We start from the raw sequence: 19707 nt of genomic DNA, 5'->3' as shown, positions 1-19707 counted from the left end.
ACAACCGAGGTATGCAGAAGAGCACCGGTACTAGTAAGGTGTACCCAATAAAGTGGCCGGTGAGTGTGTATATATATATATATATATATATATATATATATATATATATATATATATATATATATATATATATATATATATATAAGGACCTCTGATTCAAATGAAGAAACAGATGCTAAGATGCTTTATTTATTTGATTAGTTTTAGTGAAAAAGTTTGTCCCTTGGTTTCCAGATTCAAAAAAATACTAAATCTGTATAAGGTTCTCTCTACAAAACAGAATTCCATTGTTTAATTTGTTGTGTTAATTGAATTGTGTGTAATTGGGGCATAAATACATACATTACATGTACATATTACATTACATTATTATTATTATTATTATTATTATTATTATTATGATTATTATTATTATTATTATACATTTGGGCTATTTTGTGATAATTGTTTAATATCTACACTAGTTACAGATATTTCAAAGGAAAGGTGTACAAACTTTTGCACGTAACTGTATACTAACTGTAAACTTCTAAGAGCCTTGTTGCATCTGTTAAACAGCTATTAGTGAAATTCTGTGCTTTAAATACACAATGATAATAATTAGACACACATACACACAGACAACATTGAGCTGAATGTAGTATGCTAGAAAACACTGAAAACTGCTTTACACACTAACACAACTGCTCACACACACACACACACACACACACACAAACAGAGACGGTCTAGGGATCAGTCTGGTCAAGTGTAGGTTACTGGTTTAGACACACACATTAGATTAGACACATGGGAAACTTCTACAGCGAAGAGCTTACCAGCTCCTTTTTGTCTAGAAGTGGTTTGGGTTTATGTTGCTGACTCTGCAGCTGATTGGCTATCTGCTCAGCCAATGAACTCACTCCCCCTGTGTACATCTTAATGTACGTCTACCGGTGACCGACACACAGAGAGGAAAAATGAGATGAAAATGAAACATGGTTAATGGATTCCCACAATAATATGCTCTGTATTTATATAAAAAGTGGAAAAAGGACGTAGAATAGAAATGAATGAATGAATCTTTATTGTTTACACAGAGAAGAATATGATCAATACGCATTCTTCCCTGTACTGAGTAAAGACGAGAAACCTGATGACCTGAACGTTCTAGTAAAGGAAGTTTAATGACAAGCTGTCGTTGGATTGTCATTGTTTTTATCTCTATAATTCATTCGCATTTATCAAAGATCCAATATTTATGACTGCTTGTTTTCGTCGTGTCCATTTTCAGCACTGAATGTCTTTGTCCTGTCCCACTCCACAGTGATGGTTACTGTTTCACATGAAAATAGACACGCAGGACTTATGTTTACATTTTTTTAACCTAGCCTACTAGAAGCAATATATTCATAAGTAAATCTACAAAGTAAATGGTGAAACCAGACCAGTTACTGCTCTCTGTGATGCCCCAAGTGCTTGCATCTAAAATCATCATCCACTTAAATTCTGTGTAAGGTTATCAGCACAGGGGAAAACCCACGTCTCACACTTTGTTTATGATTAAAAATGTCCTATAAGTCAATATCTAGTCTGCCAGAGGAACAGAAAGCCAGTGTCCTGCTAAAATGGGTTAGATTTACTGCCATTCCTAAACAGGAACTGCAAATAAATTGGATTTCTTAAAAAAAAAAAAAAAAAAAAATTCTTTAAAAATGTCAGATGAACTTTTAATTAATCGTTAGTGACTAAAGGTATATTTGTATGTCTCCTCGTGTGTTTAAACAATACTGATCAGAAGGTTGTGAGTTCGAATCCCAGTCACCAAGCTGCCACTCCTGGGCCCCTGAGCAAGACCTTAACCCTCAATTGCTCAGCTGAATAAATTAGATAAATAAAAGTCGTTCAGGATAAGTGTGTCTGCCGTAAATGTAACAAACATCTCCGAGGTGGTAATCTGGAAAAAATCATGTTTAGCTATTCATTTATTTGTATTTGTAGCGGTACAGTTGGTGCAGGTCCAACTGAGTCACTGGATATTTTCAAGCGGCGGTTGAAGACCTACTTATTCAGGAAACACTTCAACTAGCACTTCTTTCCTTATCTTTTGCATTAAAAAAAAAAACAAAAAACAAAAAAAACCAACCTTTGACACTTTTTCATTGTAACTTTGAACAAATGTTTTAAACTCATGGTATCTTAAGTATGTAACTTAGTGAGCCAGCATTAATGTATTCAATGTTAGAGATTTAAGCTCTTATGTACGTCGCTCTGGATAAGGGCGTCTGCCAAATGCTGTAAATGTAAATGTAAATGTAGGTCCAACGTTCCTGGTTTATCCTAATCAGCCTCCAGAATCCACCACAATAAACCAGGAGGCCAGGACACACGTGTTACTGAATGGATTTATTAAAATTATACTAACTGCTTTGATAAGACTCTCTCTCTTTCAAGCCTGTGCCATAATAATACATTTATTTCTTGAAAATGTGTTACAGAGAGTTTTTTCCACAATCTGTTCTTCCACAGATTTCACAGATGCGGCAGTGTTAGCTCAAGTGGTTACAGCTCCGGGTTGTTGATCAGGGTTCAAGCTGCCACTGTTGGCCCTTGAGCAAGACCCCTTAACTCTCACTGCTCCAGTGGTGCTGTATCATGTCTGACCCTGTGCTCTGACCCCAACATGCAAAGTTAGGACATGTGAAGAAAGAATTTTACTGTGCTGTAATGTATATGTGACAAAATAAAGTCTTCTGTTAGTTTTTTTTGTTCTTTCCTCAGTTCTTTCCTGGGGTGTTCTTTAATATGCTCGTGAAGTTCCTTAGTGGTCCTACAGTGTACTAATAACTGATACAATGATTTTTTGAGAGATTAAGGTTTCAGTTAAACACAGGAATCACATGTCCTCTGACCTGGGGTTATTAATATATACACATAGTCTGCAGAATTTAAAACACCCCAGGCCTACACACACACACACGCGCGCGCACGTGCACACACACAGGATGAAAAAAAAACGTTCAGTAATAACAGTCAGCGACCTACACACACTGGCGCACATTGTTCTGTCATTTCTAACTGATTAACACTTAAACTAATCACAAACCAAACCACTACACCATGCAAACACATAGTTCCGAGCTTAAAACCAACATTTCTACAACTCATCTGAACGGGATAAGGGAAAAGGACACGACAGGCTGCTATTCATCTAGAGACAAATAAACTACACGACAGCACTGACGTCTTCACCTGCTCACTCCGGCTTGTGTTCACTCTGATCATCTCCTTATAGCGGAAACTCATCATCTCCTGCTGCTGTGTGCGCTTTTTCTACACAGAGCACATAATAAAGAAAGAAAATGTCATCCTGGACAGACCCTGAGGGCAAAGGTGTGGCCTGAACTCCGAGTATACCGGGGCAAATGTTTTCCAAAATAAATGGCAAATAATTTTGCATACAATAACATTGATTTTCTTATTTTAATATATATTTTTTGGAGTAACAAACAAAATACTGTTTGATAGCAATGCTAGCTCTCCTAGTCGCTACCTTCCTATTGTAATAATAAACATGTAAGTACACCTGCTCCTGAGTGGCTCCTTAGTGCAGTAACTTAATCAATCAACATAAGAAAAAGAATGTGGCGTTTAACATACAACCAACATGAAGAGTTCATGAACAGACACATGCTAAGTAATTAATTTAATTTACAGGTACGTTTTTTTTTCACTTGTTGATATTGTCGGTTTACCGTCTAAGCGTAGAAGCTTGGGTAACTGATTAAATAATCTAGCTGGATATATCAGTACTAGCCTGCTTAATAACATTCATTAGCTAGCTAAATCAGATGGAAGTGGACCTAGAATAAGGAGTTTTTTTTTATTTTTTAAACTTGTTTAAATCAAAACAAAACAAGAAAATCTTTTAAGTTGGCTAGCATTAGCTAGGTAGCTACCTAGTTAGCAGGTTTAAGATGTAGCAGTGTTTTCTTTTCTTTCTTTCTTTTTTTTTAAAAATCATTTTGAAAGTGACTTTAGTGAAAATTAAGTGAAATTAAGTGGAAAAAAAAAACAAAAGGAAATGTATTATATCCAAATGACGTAAAAATAAAGATAAACTATTCCAAAAAACATTCGTTTTTAAGATTAGTTAGAGTTTAGTGTGCACGTGCCCCAAGAAAATCTTTTGTCAGGCAACACCTCGGCTCCATAGTAATAAATTGTAAGAACAACATTTCCCATTTTTACCAATCAAACATTCATAGCGCTGACTTTCAGTTACTTTTAGTTATGTCTAGCTACAGGATGTCCTATTATTCTTGGCCTGGAAATGACCAGAATTGTGGAAGCTACGTTTAAGATTTTGTTTCAGTGTGTACCTGTCTCCATGTGGGAACAGAAGCTGGAGCCACAGGCTCAGCTGGAGGTTCGGGTAAAGAAGCAGCAGCTGTGATTTGTTTCAAATTGGGCATGAAGCCGAACTGACCAAAGAAACAAGAGTACAAAGATAAGTGTATGATGTGTGTGTATAACAAGTGTGTGTGTGTGTGTGTGTGTGTGTGTGTGTGTGTGTGTGTGTGTGTGTGTGTGTGTGAGTGTGTGTGAAGTCCTGTCACATGATTAGGTTAAATCTTTTATTATTAATGCATTTAGTCCAATTACAAGAAAATAAAAAGAAATATTGTTAAATAAAATCATTTGGCCAACATTTTTTGAATGACCTTGTTGGGCCTCAGCAGCTACATCCCCTTAGTTCTGTGACACAATCCCAAGACAACACAGATATTGTCAAGCATGTATGATTAAGCCAGTGAGTTCAGTGAGAGACAGAACAGGGATCAATTCAGATCCCAGAATCCTGACTATTTGTGGGGAATGATGAATTCAGATCATCAGTACAGAAATGTTGCTTTCATAAGAAATATTTTGTCACGTCAAAATACCATTTATCGTTTGTCCATGTTATTATACCATCATAACATGATGACTGGCGGTGCATAGCATTGCGCTGGCTTTTGCGCTCTACCTCGAGTTCCCTTTCTCCAATCAATATTTAATTGCATTTATATTTAATCCCTTAAAGCTCCTTTATTCCTGTTGATATAGACATAATAACATGATATCCAGTCACATGATATCCGGCTCTTGCAGTTATTTTTATGAGACAGCAGATTTTCTAAATAAATAGAAACCAATAGCAAGAATCCCTTGTTTCAGTCTCACATTGGAGGTCTAATGCTAGATCTGTTTTACCTTCTGACAAACACAAACTACATCCCACAGTATTTAAGTCTTCTGCAGTGCTTTAGGACCAAAAGGAAGAAACGATGGACATGCGGCAGGACTCCTCAGAGACACGCTAGCTAATTATCTACCAAACACAGATACGTACAATACAGCAATCCACATGAAGACAAAAACAAGACAGTGATGCAATCACACACCGTGTCTTGCACACAGATGAGGAAAATATAGCACACACATTTGCACACACACATACACACACAGACCTGTCTCCGTATCGTAGTGGCTGAAGGTCGGGAGGCATTTTCTTCAAACTTGGCCAACAGCCGGGACGCCATCGATTTGACTCGGCTTTGGTTGCCACCGACAACCGTGGCCGTGATCGATTCTGATCCAGGACTCACTGCTTGGATGTCCTCGTTCTGATCTGGTGAAACCTCCTCCTGTTGAGAAGATGTTTTTATTTACCACCAAAACAACAACATAATAATGAAATTCCTCACAAAAAGAACTCACGTCGTCCGACTGTCCGGCTTGACTCGTCCTTCTTCTCTTTCCCATTCCATCGACAGCTTTCTCTTTCTTATCCTGACAGATACGTGTATGTTAAATGGAATCAATTTATTAGTGTGTGTCTGTGTTTACATGTGTGTATACATTACCTTGGGGTTCCGTTTACGAGACAGACTCTGTCCAAGCTTGTTGAGTAAAGACAGCGGAGATTTGGTGCTAGACATCAAAGCTGTTCTGTCGTTAACACTCAGAGTCTCTGAAAGCACAGAACGGACGGTTTATAGACATGATCCACAATTCTGCACAATTCTCTCTTACAGAATTATTGGCACCCTTCCAGAGAATAACAAAAGATATTATGCACAACGACTGAAATGTTCAGCTCAAGACTCCAGATTCAAATATCTTATATTTCTACAACCTTCTCCTACACCCCAGGCATAAACTCAGTGTTTACATGCAAGGTGCCAATATTTATGGAATCTAGGTATTATAGGTTTATGTTTCTTGTAGATTTTTCAGTGAGGATTTTTCTCTAAGCGACAGAGATAGAAGTGAAGTATACAGCATGGTGATGTGTAATGTAGTTTCTCCTCACCACTGGGTGGCGCTGTGTCTTTGAGGAGATCGTGAAGCTGGCTGAGGTACATGACCATGCAGAGCGAGTCGTTCTCCTCCAGCAGGCTCATCTCCTGACCGGTCATGATGGGAGAGATCCCCAACTCCAGCTCAGCTATGTCCAGGGCCAACTGGTTGTTCAGCTCAGCCTCGCTCTCATCCAGAGCTTCAAAATCACTACAAGAGTCAAAAAACCCAAGTTGAAAATCCACAGAATTCTATGACACGGTTTTTAGATAAAAGACGTGTATAAGGACCATCTCACATGAGGTCAGGTCTGTGTCTGTGGAGAAGAGCGCAGAGAGCCAGGCCGCTCCTCCAGGATGTGGTGAGGTCCGTCACACACACGCACCTGTAGCCCTGCGTCTGCTCCTGACACCAAATCAGCAGCTTATTTGAACGAGCTGTGGAGTCTGTGAGCACATCAGGGTTAGTTCAATGTTTTAAACAATAAAACAAGAAAAATATCACGTGTGTGGAGTAAAGCTTGTTGGTACAATTCTGCCATCACTAGCGCATCTTCACAGCACTCACTGTGAGCACGAGCAGGGCTAAGAACACCACAAGGTACATTATACACCCCGGACCACGTCTGTTTAAGCTCCTCCCATCAGACAGGTACGCACACAGACAATGACTCAACACACTACTGAAAAAACTTTTTGACCCTGAAAGTAAGAAATAAAATGCTAACAGTCATGAATTATTTTAATTTAGTTCTCATTTTGCTTCGAGTGGTACAGTATACGTACAATTACGTGTGTTTTAAATAAATTAAATAAAAAATAAACCCACATTAAAATGTAGTAAAATTAACTTTATAAAATAAACTGATCATGATTGTGTGTGTGTGTGTATGTGTGTGTGTATGTGTGTGACTCAGAAGGTCATTGCTCACCTTGGTGTGTAAGTCTCGATGTTGGTGAAGGTCCCATAACGACTCCCAAAAGTGGCCCTTCATCTGTGTCTATGAGTTGGCAGACCTACATAATACCATCATCATCATCATCATCATCATCATATTACAACACCAAAGACAGCATGTTAATGTCCCTGGAAATTTGTCCTTTATTTTTCTTATTTCAGTTACTTTTACTCGTTCATGTGATTTTTTTCCTCATGCACGTGTGAGTGGAGAAAAACAACAGACATCGTGGAGATATAACGTGACGTCTCTCGTTATACAAAAATAAAAAAAATCTAAGTTTGAATTTAATACTTGTTTTTTTTTGTCCCTTCATCCAAAAGAACTGATATTTTAGACTGATATTTTCTTGCTATTTTTAGAGGTCATTAATTACACAGTATAATGAAATTGAAAACATGAAATCTGATATTAGAGCATTAGAGAGAGAGGAAATAACAGCTGATGATCTGAAGCATTCAGATATAGAACTCTGTGTGTGTGTGTGTGTTTTCATGTCTTACTCTCACTCACACTGTGTGTGTGTGTGTTCATGTCTCACTCTCACTGTGTGTTCATGTATAACTTTTACTGTGTGTGTGTGAGTATGCTTGTGTGTGTTCATGTCTCACTCACTGTGTGTGTATGTGTGTGTTTGTGTGTGAGTGTGAGTAAGCTTTTGTGTTCTTGTCTCACTCTCACTGTGTGTGTGTTTGTGTCTATGTGTGTTTGTGTGTGTGTGAGTATGCTTCTGTGTTCATGTCTCACTCTCACTGTGTGTGTGTATGTGTGTTTGTGTGTGTGTGAGTATGCTTTTGTGTTCATGTCTCACTCGCTGTGTATGTGTGTATTTGTTTGTTTGCATGTGTATGTGTGTCTATGTGTTCATATCTCAGATAGTTTTGTGTGTGCAGGACTCAATCTCACTTTGTTTGTGCATTTGTGTGTAAATGTGCATACAGTATATGTGCATATGTATGTGAGTGTTAACGTCTCACTCACATTGTTGTGTAAAACCCACCTGAGATGCATTAATAACCTGTGTGTTGAGGTTTGGGTAGCGTGTACTGGGGTCTAGACTGTACTGACTGTAGTTCTTGCTGACATTCTCCGGCGTGGTCTGAGGAAGCAGTCGATACACACTCTCCCTACCAGAGCCAACAGAAAACTGTCATTCATCACCAGCACAGATTTACAGCACACTTCATACAGCATTCAAGCAGATTCAAATCTCGAACCTCTCAGCCAGCACCTCTAAAGGGTCAAGCCTCATTCCCCAACTCCGAACCATCCACGCTGTGTCCATAGCAGCCAGGAAACCACGTGCAATGCCTGTCCCCATCGGCCAGAACGGCTATACACATTTAAACAATACACACACGCAGTAGAAATTTATAAAATGTAGACAACATGCAATCAACCTTGTTAAACATTTATCTTCTACCGCTTATCCGAACTTCCTCGGGTCACGGGGAGCCTGTGCCTATCTCAGGTGTCATCGGGCATCAAGGCAGGATACACCCTGGACGGAGTGCCAACCCATCACAGGGCACACACACACACTCATTCACTCACGCAATCACACACTACGGACAATTTTCCAGAGATGCCAAATCAACCTACCATGCATGTCTTTGGACTTGGGGAGGAAACCGGAGTACCCGGAGGAAACCCCCAAGGCACGGGGAGAACATGCAAACTCCACACACACAAGGTGGAGGCGGGAATCGAACCCCCAACCCTGGAGGTGTGCTAACCACTAAGCCACCGTGCCCCATCATAGTTAAACATATTAATCTTAAAACATGTTCCATATATTCATAAGAACAGGCGTTATAATCCAAAGGAGGTAGGATTGTGTTATTGTAACCCCGAACCCACACATACAGAGCATTTGGAGTGTAAATGTGTAATATAGCCGGAGGTTCTAGTGTTATTATATAACCATAACTGAGCAGAGAGAGTGGAGTGTTCCTCTTGTTCCTCTCACCTCCAACAGACTGTCTCCAACTAGCGCCACCAGCAGCCGATGTCCCCTGCGCTGGCGTACGAGGGCTGCGTTTTCTGTCGCGTACATGCATGTGAAGTCGAACATGGCCACATCCGGCTGCCCATAGTGGTTCATGGCGAAGTCTAGAGTCGGAAGCTGGTGATTGGTGGAGAAGTCTGCTGCTTCCAGTGCGTACGCCAGCAGGGCATTCTGGTCTACGTTGTCTCTGGAGAGCAAAACCTCTGTGTCTGCATAATCCTGAAGGAACACACACACACACACTATTAGATGAGAACGGACTTCAGGTGTTTTCAGGAGACTCTCTCTCTCTTTCTTTCTCTCTTTCTATCTCTCACTCTCTCTCTCCCTCTTACACACACACTTAAATGAGAACTCGCATGATATATGACACCTTTTTCCAGGAACTCTTCTTCACACACACACACTTTTATTACTATTGGATGAGTAATCTCTCTCTCTCTCTCAGTCTCTCTCTCAGTCTCTCTCTCTTTCTCTCTCTCTGTTTCTCTCTCTATCTCTCTCTCTCTCTCTCTGTTTCTCTCTCTCTCTCTCTCTCTCTCTCTCTCTCTCTCTCTCTCTCTCTCTCTCTCTCTCTCTCTCTCTCTCTCTCTCTCTCTCTCTCTCTCTTTCTCTCTCTCTGCCTCTCTCTGTCTCACACGTAGATGAGAACTCACATGCAGTATGACGCCTTTCTCCAGGAGACTCTGCTTCTTCGCCGTCATGACAAAGTAATGAGTGTCATCCTTATAGTAGACAATGTTCTCCAGGTCAATACCTGTGAGAGAAACATTACTGATAATCAGGTGTTATAAAGCACAGATAAGAATAAACTAGGGCGGTCAACGTTAACAAAGGGCTGTGTGAGCGTCATTAACATAATTTGGGTGTCGGGAGATTATCACTCTTAGCATCTTAGCACCAGTAACTCTGGTAGGCGGAAATTTCTCTTTTAACAGAAAATTGGATGGCACTCTGGATAAAAGTTGTGTGCATACTCTGTAACAAAGAACTGGCCTACCATCGAAGCTCATCGAGTTTAAAATATCATTTAAAAGCAAAACACATCACAGATGTATACGCCGTGAGAGTAGACCAACGTCAGCCGACTAGAAAAATAAGCTTCTGTGTGTTCTGTTTTAGTTTGGCAAGCAGGAAATTAAAATTGAATTGAGATTAAAACTGTTCTGATGGTTCGCTTTCCTGGATATAGAAATTTGTTAAATGTTGTCAAAAATAAACGTTAAACAAAATAAATAGTGTATGTTTAATTTCACTGTAAGTGTGCGATCAATCGCAGTTAGTCTCACAAAAGGAGAGTGATTAATCATGATTAAAAAATATAATCTATTGAGAGCCTTAGAACAAACGTATTCAAATTGTCCCGAAATGTTCTGTATTTAAAGAGTAAAGATGTTATAAATAAACACTTGGCCAAACATGTTCCTCACTCCAGTTTTTTTAGACAAAAATATGCATCACAAGTTAAAGGATACTTGGCTACTTGTAAAGGTTTTCTTTGTCACTTGCTCTCTTAGCACTGTTATAGGGATCTACATAGAACCTTATCCATGTCAAAAAATCCTACTGGAATTTCAGTCTGTCCTGTAGAATCTTATTAGGATTATAGAGTCTTATTGGACATTGTGATGTTTTTTAAACAAAAGAAATTCAGTTTGTTCTGTAGGATTTTTAGAATTTTAATGGAACTCTACTTGTACTGTATTGGTCTTGTTATTGGAAAACTATTGGAATTAACACAGAGTGTTTTGGGAGTTCTAAAATCCTGAAAGATTTTCTTTATACTTAAAGGTGGGGTGCACGATGTTTGAAAGCCAATGTTGACATTTGAAAGCACCAAAATAAACACGCCCCTAACACAAATGGGTGTCACCCCTGTTTTGATAGCTCCGCCCACACATACATACACAACCCAGGCAACTATTATGGCAGAACCTGCTGGGGCGGCTGGCCGAGGGGATATTTTTTATCAATAAATGAACTCAATGAGTGATACTATGGTAATAGTACTATGGTCAAATGTGTTTTTGTAGTACTGTGTGTTGTACCGTGAAAGGTTTAGCTCAGTTTCACGCGGAGTTCAGTTCTCTCCAGCGCTGGAAAGCTGATCCTATATTAACACGGGTCCTACTTCTTGCCTTATCGTAAGCCTTTTTTTGCTTTTTGTTTTTATCCGCCATGCCAATGTTTCAATCGCTTTCTGCTAATGTCAGACATGCGCACTGAACACTCTCTCTGCCGCATATAGACAAGACACGCCCCTTTCTGCTCATTGGCTACATGTTTGTTTTGTTTGTCAGCCCGACTCAGCTTTCTGAAGCATTTCTCAAACAACGTGCACCCCACCTTTAAATCAAATATTCTCATTTTAATTTAAAAATATCATGAACTGGAAGAGGAACCCAAATGGTTCCCAATGAAAGTCCTGAAGGATTGTTCCTTGAATTTTAAATTAGAATTCTGTAATTCTAGTAGCCATTAATCACCACTGTGGAGTGAGAGATGACAAATAGACAAAAAACAAAGAATTTGGACACAACAAAAAAGATTTAAGGGTTAAACACAACACACTGAAAAAACTTTGTTGGTTCTAAGTGACAATTTGTTCTAAACTCTTTAGAAGACAAAAAGTTTTCTATTATTTACTATTGTTTGTATGGTTAGAGGTTCTGAAATCGTTCAACTTCAGCATATATGTTAAATATTTTATCTTTCTATTACCGGTGTCACTACGCAGCTCCTGGAAGAATCTCTGGTTAAAAATAAAGGCCACACCGCTGATCTCCTCCACCTTGGCCTCTGCTGTGGTGTTACGGTTGATGAAATTTGCAGTAATGGCGATGGCCAGCTTTCCCCGGAACTCTTTCCTACGAAATCCTGATGGAAAAACAGCAAGACTGAGCTTTCCCTTTGTTAAATAAACAACAACTGGCAGCACTGAATAATAAAAGAGCTACGTAGAAACAAGCAAAGGGAGCCGTGTTTACTGTATACTTAAGAGAAGTGCAGATAGAAAAAAAAAAAAATTCAGAATTGAGGAACTGTGATTTCAAACATGGATTGTGAAATACAGCTGAATGTGCGGGAAACCCGTTTCGTCATTCAGTCACAGATTTGTCAGGGTTGCAGACTAAACAAACTTAAAACCTTATGACGCTTGGTAGATACCAATGCCGAAAGAAGTCTTTGTACACATTCAACGTGACCGCAAGTATGATTAAAGGCATTTCTGTCTGCATGCAACGTGATCATGTCCAAAATATAGTCTTGGTCATATGTTGGTGTGTATGCAGTTTGTCCTCTCTCCATGAAAGGCACAGTACTGCACAAATATGAGCTTTGTTTACTGTACTTATACCACATATGAATTGTATTTAGACAATTATTGATCAGCAGATTAAAAATGTATGATTAAGAATGTTCCAGTACTGTAGGAATACCATTATGGACAATTAATTACAGGGTTTGGGCCATGTTGGACCATTATGGACTGTAGATATACAATTATGGTAGATATATATATATATATATATATATATATATATATATATATATATATATATAACTCTGAACGATGTACAGCGTAGGTATACCATTACTGACTGTAGGTCTATGATTATGAATGATAGATCTACGATTATGGATGATAATAGTTATACAACTGTAGAAGAATATTGACTGTATGTATATGATTATTGATGATTGCTATACGATTAGGGACTGTACACATAGATGATAGGTAAACAGTTATGGACTATAAGTATATTTCACATTATGGATTATTAATTGTTGTTAATATGATTATGTTGGTTATATAAGGACTGTATGTATGAGACTAAAACTCTATGGAAATGTACTTCATATTTATTACAGTACAGTAAAATTCTTTTCTACTCATATTCAAAGTTGTTAGTAGTGTAAGTTGGGGTCAGAGCACAGTGTTCACACCTGGAGCAGAGAGTTAAGGGCATTTAAGACTTGGAGGTGTTGGGGATTGAACCCATGACCTTCTGGTTGTGGTTACAGATGGCAGAGTTACATTTGCATTTAGCAGTGGAGGCTTCAACGGTTAAGGTTCTGGGTAATTGATCAGAAGGTTGAACAACAACAACAACAACAACATTTACTATAGATGTCCAATGATGGGTGATTATGAAATGTAGACGTGATTTTGGACTGCTAATATATAATTATTGACTGTAGGTGGATGATCATGTACATTATATGGTGTTAATATACAATTCTGGATGATTCATGACTATAAGTAAACAGTTATGAACTGTAGGTGTGAGATTATAGATGATTATGAGCTGTAGGTGTACAATTATGAACCGTACACTACCGTTCAAAAGTTTGGGATAACCTGGAAATTTCCTTGTTTCCAGTACAGGGGTGTTCCAGTCCTTTTTCTGTTCTGATTAGAAGCGGTTTACGTGAAAGTGAGTCGTTCACAGATTGGTAAAAGGGTAGTTCTTACTATGAACAGAAATAAAGTTCTTTCTTTCTGGCTATTTTGAGCCTGTAAACAAACCCACAACTCCTGATGCTCTAGATACTAAACTAAACTAAACTAAAGAAGGCCACTTTTATTGCTCCAGATTGAAACAGAGGACTGATGGTTGCTGATAATGGCCTCTGTGTGACAATCTAGATCTTTCTTTAAAACTCATCTGACTAATTTCATGCTTTTAAAATGTATAAAAAAAATTCTCTAAAAAATGGGAAATGAACTGTACATGTTTAGACAGCGGCTATATGTTGTTCATTTGTCAGCCTATATGAATGTTAGGTGTATGCATGTTATTACCTGGTAAGGTGTTTCTCCTGCCATCTGCTCCAACAACCACATCGAACTGCAGCTCACTCACTGGATGTGCAGGTGGATAGACCTCAGCACTCCAGCCAGTACCTACACAGAACACAGATACAAGAGTACAGGACATTTTCAAGGCTATACAGCACTGTAGAGATTCTCAGGATTCTCAGGACTTATTTGTCTCTCTGGTGAATGTTTAAGCTTTTTAATTCTTTTTTTTTTTTTTTTTTACCAGAAACCAAAAATTGTTCAACACTGAATGTTAAAGCCTCACTCCACATTAGTGAAGCTCATATAAAAGTAGAACCTCAGAGCTTTAAGTTTTCATATGCATTTCTGTTTATAACTAGCCTACTGGGGCAATATATTCATGGAAATGTTTCTATCTTCAGAGTAAATGCTGATATCAAACCCATATCAGGGTCAGTGGTGCCCCAAGTGGTTAACTCTGATTTGTTGATTAGAAAGTCAGGGTTCTAGCCTCAGCACTGCCAAGCTGACACTCTTAACCCTCCCTACTCCAGGGGTGTTATATCATAGCTACCCCTGAGCTCTGACCCAATCTCATCAGTTGGGATACTGTATATAAAGAAAAGAATTCCACATGTGGTGATAATATGTGGTGATTCCACATGTGGCCTGTGGTAGCCTAGTGGTTAAGGTGTTGGGCTACCAATCGGAAGGTTGTGAGTTCGATCCCAGGTCCCCCAAGCTGCCACTGTTGTTCCCCTGAGCAAGGCCCTTAACCCTCAATTGCTCAGCTGTAATGTATAATGTAAGTCGCTCTGGATAAGGGCATCTGCCAAATGCTGTAAATGTAAATAATAAAGGCTTCTATGCACCAATTTCATTTCTGCTCTCAGACAAGCTTCAAATACATAAGAACCTAAAATGTTATGTGATGTGATCTTTCTGTGTAAGCTAAAAACACACATCTCAAACTGAAAGCTTGAGAGTCCTAACTCATTTTATATCAGATTTGTGGAGATAAAATAATTAATTTGTATGTACTAATTAAAAATGTCAAATGAGATGCAGAATGGAAAACCAGTATACTGTTAAAGGGCTCTGTTCGGAAGGCCAGTCCTAACTATTCCCGCTTGTTTTATGCTTGTAGGATGGAATGGTTGTCACATAATGCCGTTTTGTGCAATCACAGACATAAGTGATTTATCAAGGTTCCATTTTTTCCAAATGTACTTGTGCTAAATGAGGACAAGGAAGTGTCTAAGAAAAGCCACAAGGACGAGAGTAAGTCACGTGGTGAGTCAGCGACGTCAATCTGGCCCCTTTATGTAATAATTACTCAGTAGTTGCAGCCTTTGTTTCCTTTTATGCTGCTACTGTATAGGTGATGAGGATTTTTGAGTTTTTGGACAATTTAGTGCAGTTAGGGCACAGATCTGGAGATTAGAATTGAGAAGAAAGCCCATTAAAAAGAAAATATATTTAAAATAATACTTTCAAATCACTGACACACAAAGACACACCCGATACATCAGATGATCTCTGGACAGTGTGTCTGTGTATAGATCGCAAGCTAAAGAGTGTGCAATAAGAGTGGGAGAAAAAGACGCTGGGTAAAGTACATGTAAAATCTTTGTGAACATCCGTGGAATGAAACTAAACAACAGTTTTGTTGCAATAAGTACGGTTAAGTCAAGCAAGCTGAAGAAACCATGATGCATAGATGATGTTGCTGTAACAAACTGTGTGTATGTGGTATTTCGTGGTATTACTTAGCATTAACTCTACTCAGCTAATTTCAAACAACAAAGCTACATGTATGAGCCACTGATTCATTCGTGATACTAGTGGCTATATTTTACTCACGACTTGATGAAACAGTGTCTACTGTACACGTAAGAGTGAACAGACAAGTAGAGGCAAGAATTTTAAAGGTGGATGCCAGCTACGTTTAAAAGAAATACCATCTGAGAGCCGTGAGCATAGAGTCTGATGCCAAGACCATTTAAATGTTTCAATTCAAATGGAATTGAGGCCAAAACATTTATTAGGCACTGTATGAGCTGTAGATCTGATCTTACTTTGGTTTTCTTGGTTCTCCGGAGGTTCCTTCAGACTCCTGAACTCCACATTCACATGAACCTCCACACCCAGGAGCAGAGCCACTTTCAGCAGTATGAGCTGCAGCTGACGGATACCTTTACACACAAATACGACAGTGTTCGGTCTTATGCAGTGGAACAAATTGTGAAGTACAGTGTAATACTTTTTTTTTTTTTTTTTTAGATATTTACTTTATTTTTTTAATTGATCATTTTGGAGAAAAAAGATCACAGCCTTTTATTCATAAAGCTACAAAATCATTGCAAAAAAAATGTAGTGTTCAGTGTGCTGCTCGACCATTTAACAATGATCTTTAGATTCTGTTATCTACATGTTTTTAGACAACAGATGGAGATTTTCAGGAGATAAATATGCAGATATAGAGATTCTTTCTCATTTCAATCTTAAAATAGTCTTCTTCTACTAGACAGAAACCATATGATCTGTCAACAGAATAATCTATAAAATAAATAAATACAGAATATACATACATATATATATATATATATATATATATATATATATATATATATATATATATATATATATATATATATATATATATTTAATTGCTTTAATGGTTATAAATTTGTTCTATAATAATCTCCTCAAGACAAAATTTTAGATTTCTTTAACTTAATTCATAATATCTTTCCTTTACAATACGGTTTATTTTTAATGTGCAGTATTTATGATTTCTTGAGTTTGGATGATGTGCCTGATATCCAAGCATTCAAGCTTTCACTAGTCTAAAAAAAAAAGACAAAAACAAAAAAAACAAAAACAGTAACCTTTAACATCTACTGCAACAAAAATCCATCTGTTCTCAGATTCTCCCATTTTGTGTTCAATTAACTAGTTTGTATTGTGACAGCCACTAAAAACAGCCATTTTAATGATCACAACTACAGAGACAGTGAATTCTGTTGGTGAGGAGAGGAACTGTCCGGTGCTGGAGTGATGTCTGAAATGAGTAAAAATGTGAAAGACTTATTTTGATCTCAAACAAAATTCGTGAATAAATCTGAATATATTTGAGATATTTTGGCTAAAATTTTGCAGTGCATGTACTTATATATAATCAAGTGTTTTTAGCTAGTTATTGTGTGAATGATTAGAAATGTAGCAGAATTTAAAGTTTTAAAGGAAAAAGTGATACGAAATTTTTGAAAAGAAAAAAAAAATCCTTCCAGGACTTCACTGAGGATTTGTATCGTGATTGTTGCTGCCAAAAATGCTTGAATTTGCTGTATGTTTGTTTTTTTGTTTTCTTTTGGAAACAACTTAAATTGGTAACACTACAAGCATCTACCAGTGACGTCACATATGTAATAACTTTCTGTGATACTGTAGCTGTATTCATTTTCCACACACGTAAATCAAATACAGCTTTGGCTGAATGCGTGCTGCGATGATGTCATACAATGCACCCAGATTTGTGGTAAATATAAGGTCAATTTGAAAAAGTGTAAATTCTTCTGCATAGTGATTTTGCGTTAATTTCTGCCATCTTAGAGGTACTGTCAAAATGTTAGTAATTTATCTTTAAAGAGCAAAAATGTGAGTGATTTTACGTTTTTTAAAAAAATTGTTTTTGTGACTTTGCTAAGCACTTTAAACATACTTAAACATAATAATATGAAAATGCACAAGTTCGTATTTTAACATAAGCTAAATGATCTTAGCTTATTTTAAAGTGGTTTGAATTTTTAGTCTGAATGAGTAAAGAATCTGTGTTATATGAAGCTGTATTGCATCAGCTCACAATGAAATATATGCTTATACTCTCGCACACACTCTCATACACACACGTGTGCAGCAATAACGAAACAACAGACACTTTACTCACTAATATGATCTATGGCTCCTGCACAAAACTTTCCATAAAACTTCTTGGCTCCGAGGCCACGCAGGTCCTGGATGGTGAATGGCCAGAGATGGAGGACGTTGTTCCTGGAGAAAGTGTCCCTCTTTTCCATGAGCACCACCCTTGCTCCTAGAAAACTCAGCTCGATAGCTGTACGAAGCCCACATGGTCCTGCGCCTATTATCAGGCACTGACAATCACAAAAAAAAAACACTTCTCGAATCCACACAATCACATAAAACACACAAACACTACACATGAATCTTAGCTTTGCTTCTATGATTTTGACCTGTACAACTTTTATAAGGCAGTCCAGTGTGTACAGTGTGTTCAGTGTGTCCAGTGTGTGTGGTTGGTTACTGTTGTATTAGAACAAGCGTGGCCCCTCTGGTACTCTTTCTGGCTGGCTCGTTTGTCCAGTTTGGCCCACAGTGCTTTGGCTCTCCAGTAGTGCAGTCTGGACCTCAGGGTCTTGTAGAATAGCGGATTGTCTCCTGGCTGCAGCTTGAGGTCAGTGCAGAGCTCCTGAAAGGCTCGCAGAGTCTCCTTGCACGTCGACGCCTGCACAAAACTGTCAAACAGGAAGAAGGGGCGGCACCCCTGCACCACCACCCCACCACCATCACCCATCTCATCCCAACATCATCACAACACACCTGAGAGAGAAACAACAGCACAGAGAGAATGACAGAGGTAGTGGGAGTTACTCTGTTACTCCGTAATAAGGTAATAAATCTTGCTATAATTTCACAAACAATCTACACGGTTACAGTAGCTAAAGCACAAGTAAGGAATAACACACTCAAGGATATTATGCTACAGAAAAGTAATCAGTGACAAAGTGGTGAAAGTTTCCACCGTTGATGTTATTAACAGAGATGTCACCATTAATGCTTTTTAATTTATTAAAGAACATCATACATTTTTTATCTGTTTACAGTTACATTTAAAGTTCTGACACATCTACAGAACAACAGAGTTCCCACATTGTAATATTTGTACAGTTCATGTCAGGGCAAATTTGGTGATTTGATCAAAAATATCTGTGCAACACTTCATAAATTTGACTAACCAACACCTCCACACCTGGTGTGTGTATTAAAAATAGCCACTTTGCCCATTTGTTAAATAAATATTAGAATTGTCTTTGTCAAGTTTTGATTTCTTACAACAGTGTAAAAATAATTTTTGAACTGAAAAGAAAACTTTAATAATGACACCTATAGAGTAAAGCAAAGGAATGAAAACAACACCAGAGGTGTTAAATAACCCATAGTGTAAAAATTCAGTAAGTGTCATTATTCAAAAATGATTTTAATCCATTTATTTTTTTGTTTTGTTTTAGATTATGTGAAGGATCTGACATACAAGAAACGAAGCTGTTACTATAGAAACGAAGACGTATTTTAATATAAATATAGGATTTATTCAGCATTTTTCATTCTATCAAAAATGGAGAATTCAATACAAAATCAATAGCAGATTATCTGGACAAACTGAGCATCTGAATCAATGCAAAAGATTCCTGAGGAAGCAGTTTCAATTTATCTGAACATTTTATTTGCTGCTCTCAGCATCAGCAGTTTCTCCATCTTAACATGAGTTCTATGTAATTAAATAATTTATTCCAAAAATCTATGCTGACTCGCTTCAAATAAATTCAA

The 19707-nt window shown here is 38.0% G+C and overlaps 1 protein-coding gene across 7 annotated transcripts in view; it reads right to left on the bottom strand.

Moving 5' to 3' along the window:
• Positions 1-19707, bottom strand: part of mical3b (microtubule associated monooxygenase, calponin and LIM domain containing 3b) — a 37452-nt gene that overhangs the window by 15101 nt on the left and 2644 nt on the right. For 5 of the 7 annotated variants that reach the window (XM_060889057.1, XM_060889058.1, XM_060889056.1 and 2 more), the window contains exons 2-17: positions 18404-18699; positions 18026-18233; positions 16155-16271; positions 14098-14199; positions 12012-12167; positions 9947-10047; positions 9252-9509; positions 8500-8615; positions 8283-8409; positions 7256-7340; positions 6623-6770; positions 6338-6534; positions 5889-5995; positions 5743-5814; positions 5493-5669; positions 819-929 (exon numbers count right to left, since the gene is read on the bottom strand). In XM_060889057.1, the coding sequence (XP_060745040.1) occupies positions 819-929; positions 5493-5669; positions 5743-5814; positions 5889-5995; positions 6338-6534; positions 6623-6770; positions 7256-7340; positions 8283-8409; positions 8500-8615; positions 9252-9509; positions 9947-10047; positions 12012-12167; positions 14098-14199; positions 16155-16271; positions 18026-18233; positions 18404-18673 (2352 nt within the window). In that variant the 5' untranslated portion in view covers positions 18674-18699. The remainder of the gene's footprint in view (positions 1-818; positions 930-5492; positions 5670-5742; positions 5815-5888; positions 5996-6337; positions 6535-6622; positions 6771-7255; positions 7341-8282; positions 8410-8499; positions 8616-9251; positions 9510-9946; positions 10048-12011; positions 12168-14097; positions 14200-16154; positions 16272-18025; positions 18234-18403; positions 18700-19707) is intronic. The other 2 variants (XM_060889062.1, XM_060889060.1) reach the window with 1 other exon arrangement.

Source organism: Tachysurus vachellii, chromosome 16, assembly GCF_030014155.1.
Source record: "Tachysurus vachellii isolate PV-2020 chromosome 16, HZAU_Pvac_v1, whole genome shotgun sequence".
In the NCBI taxonomy this organism is placed as follows: domain Eukaryota; kingdom Metazoa; phylum Chordata; class Actinopteri; order Siluriformes; family Bagridae; genus Tachysurus; species Tachysurus vachellii.
Note: the sequence above shows the minus strand (reverse complement) of the source record. Positions and strands in the feature narration are given on the sequence as shown.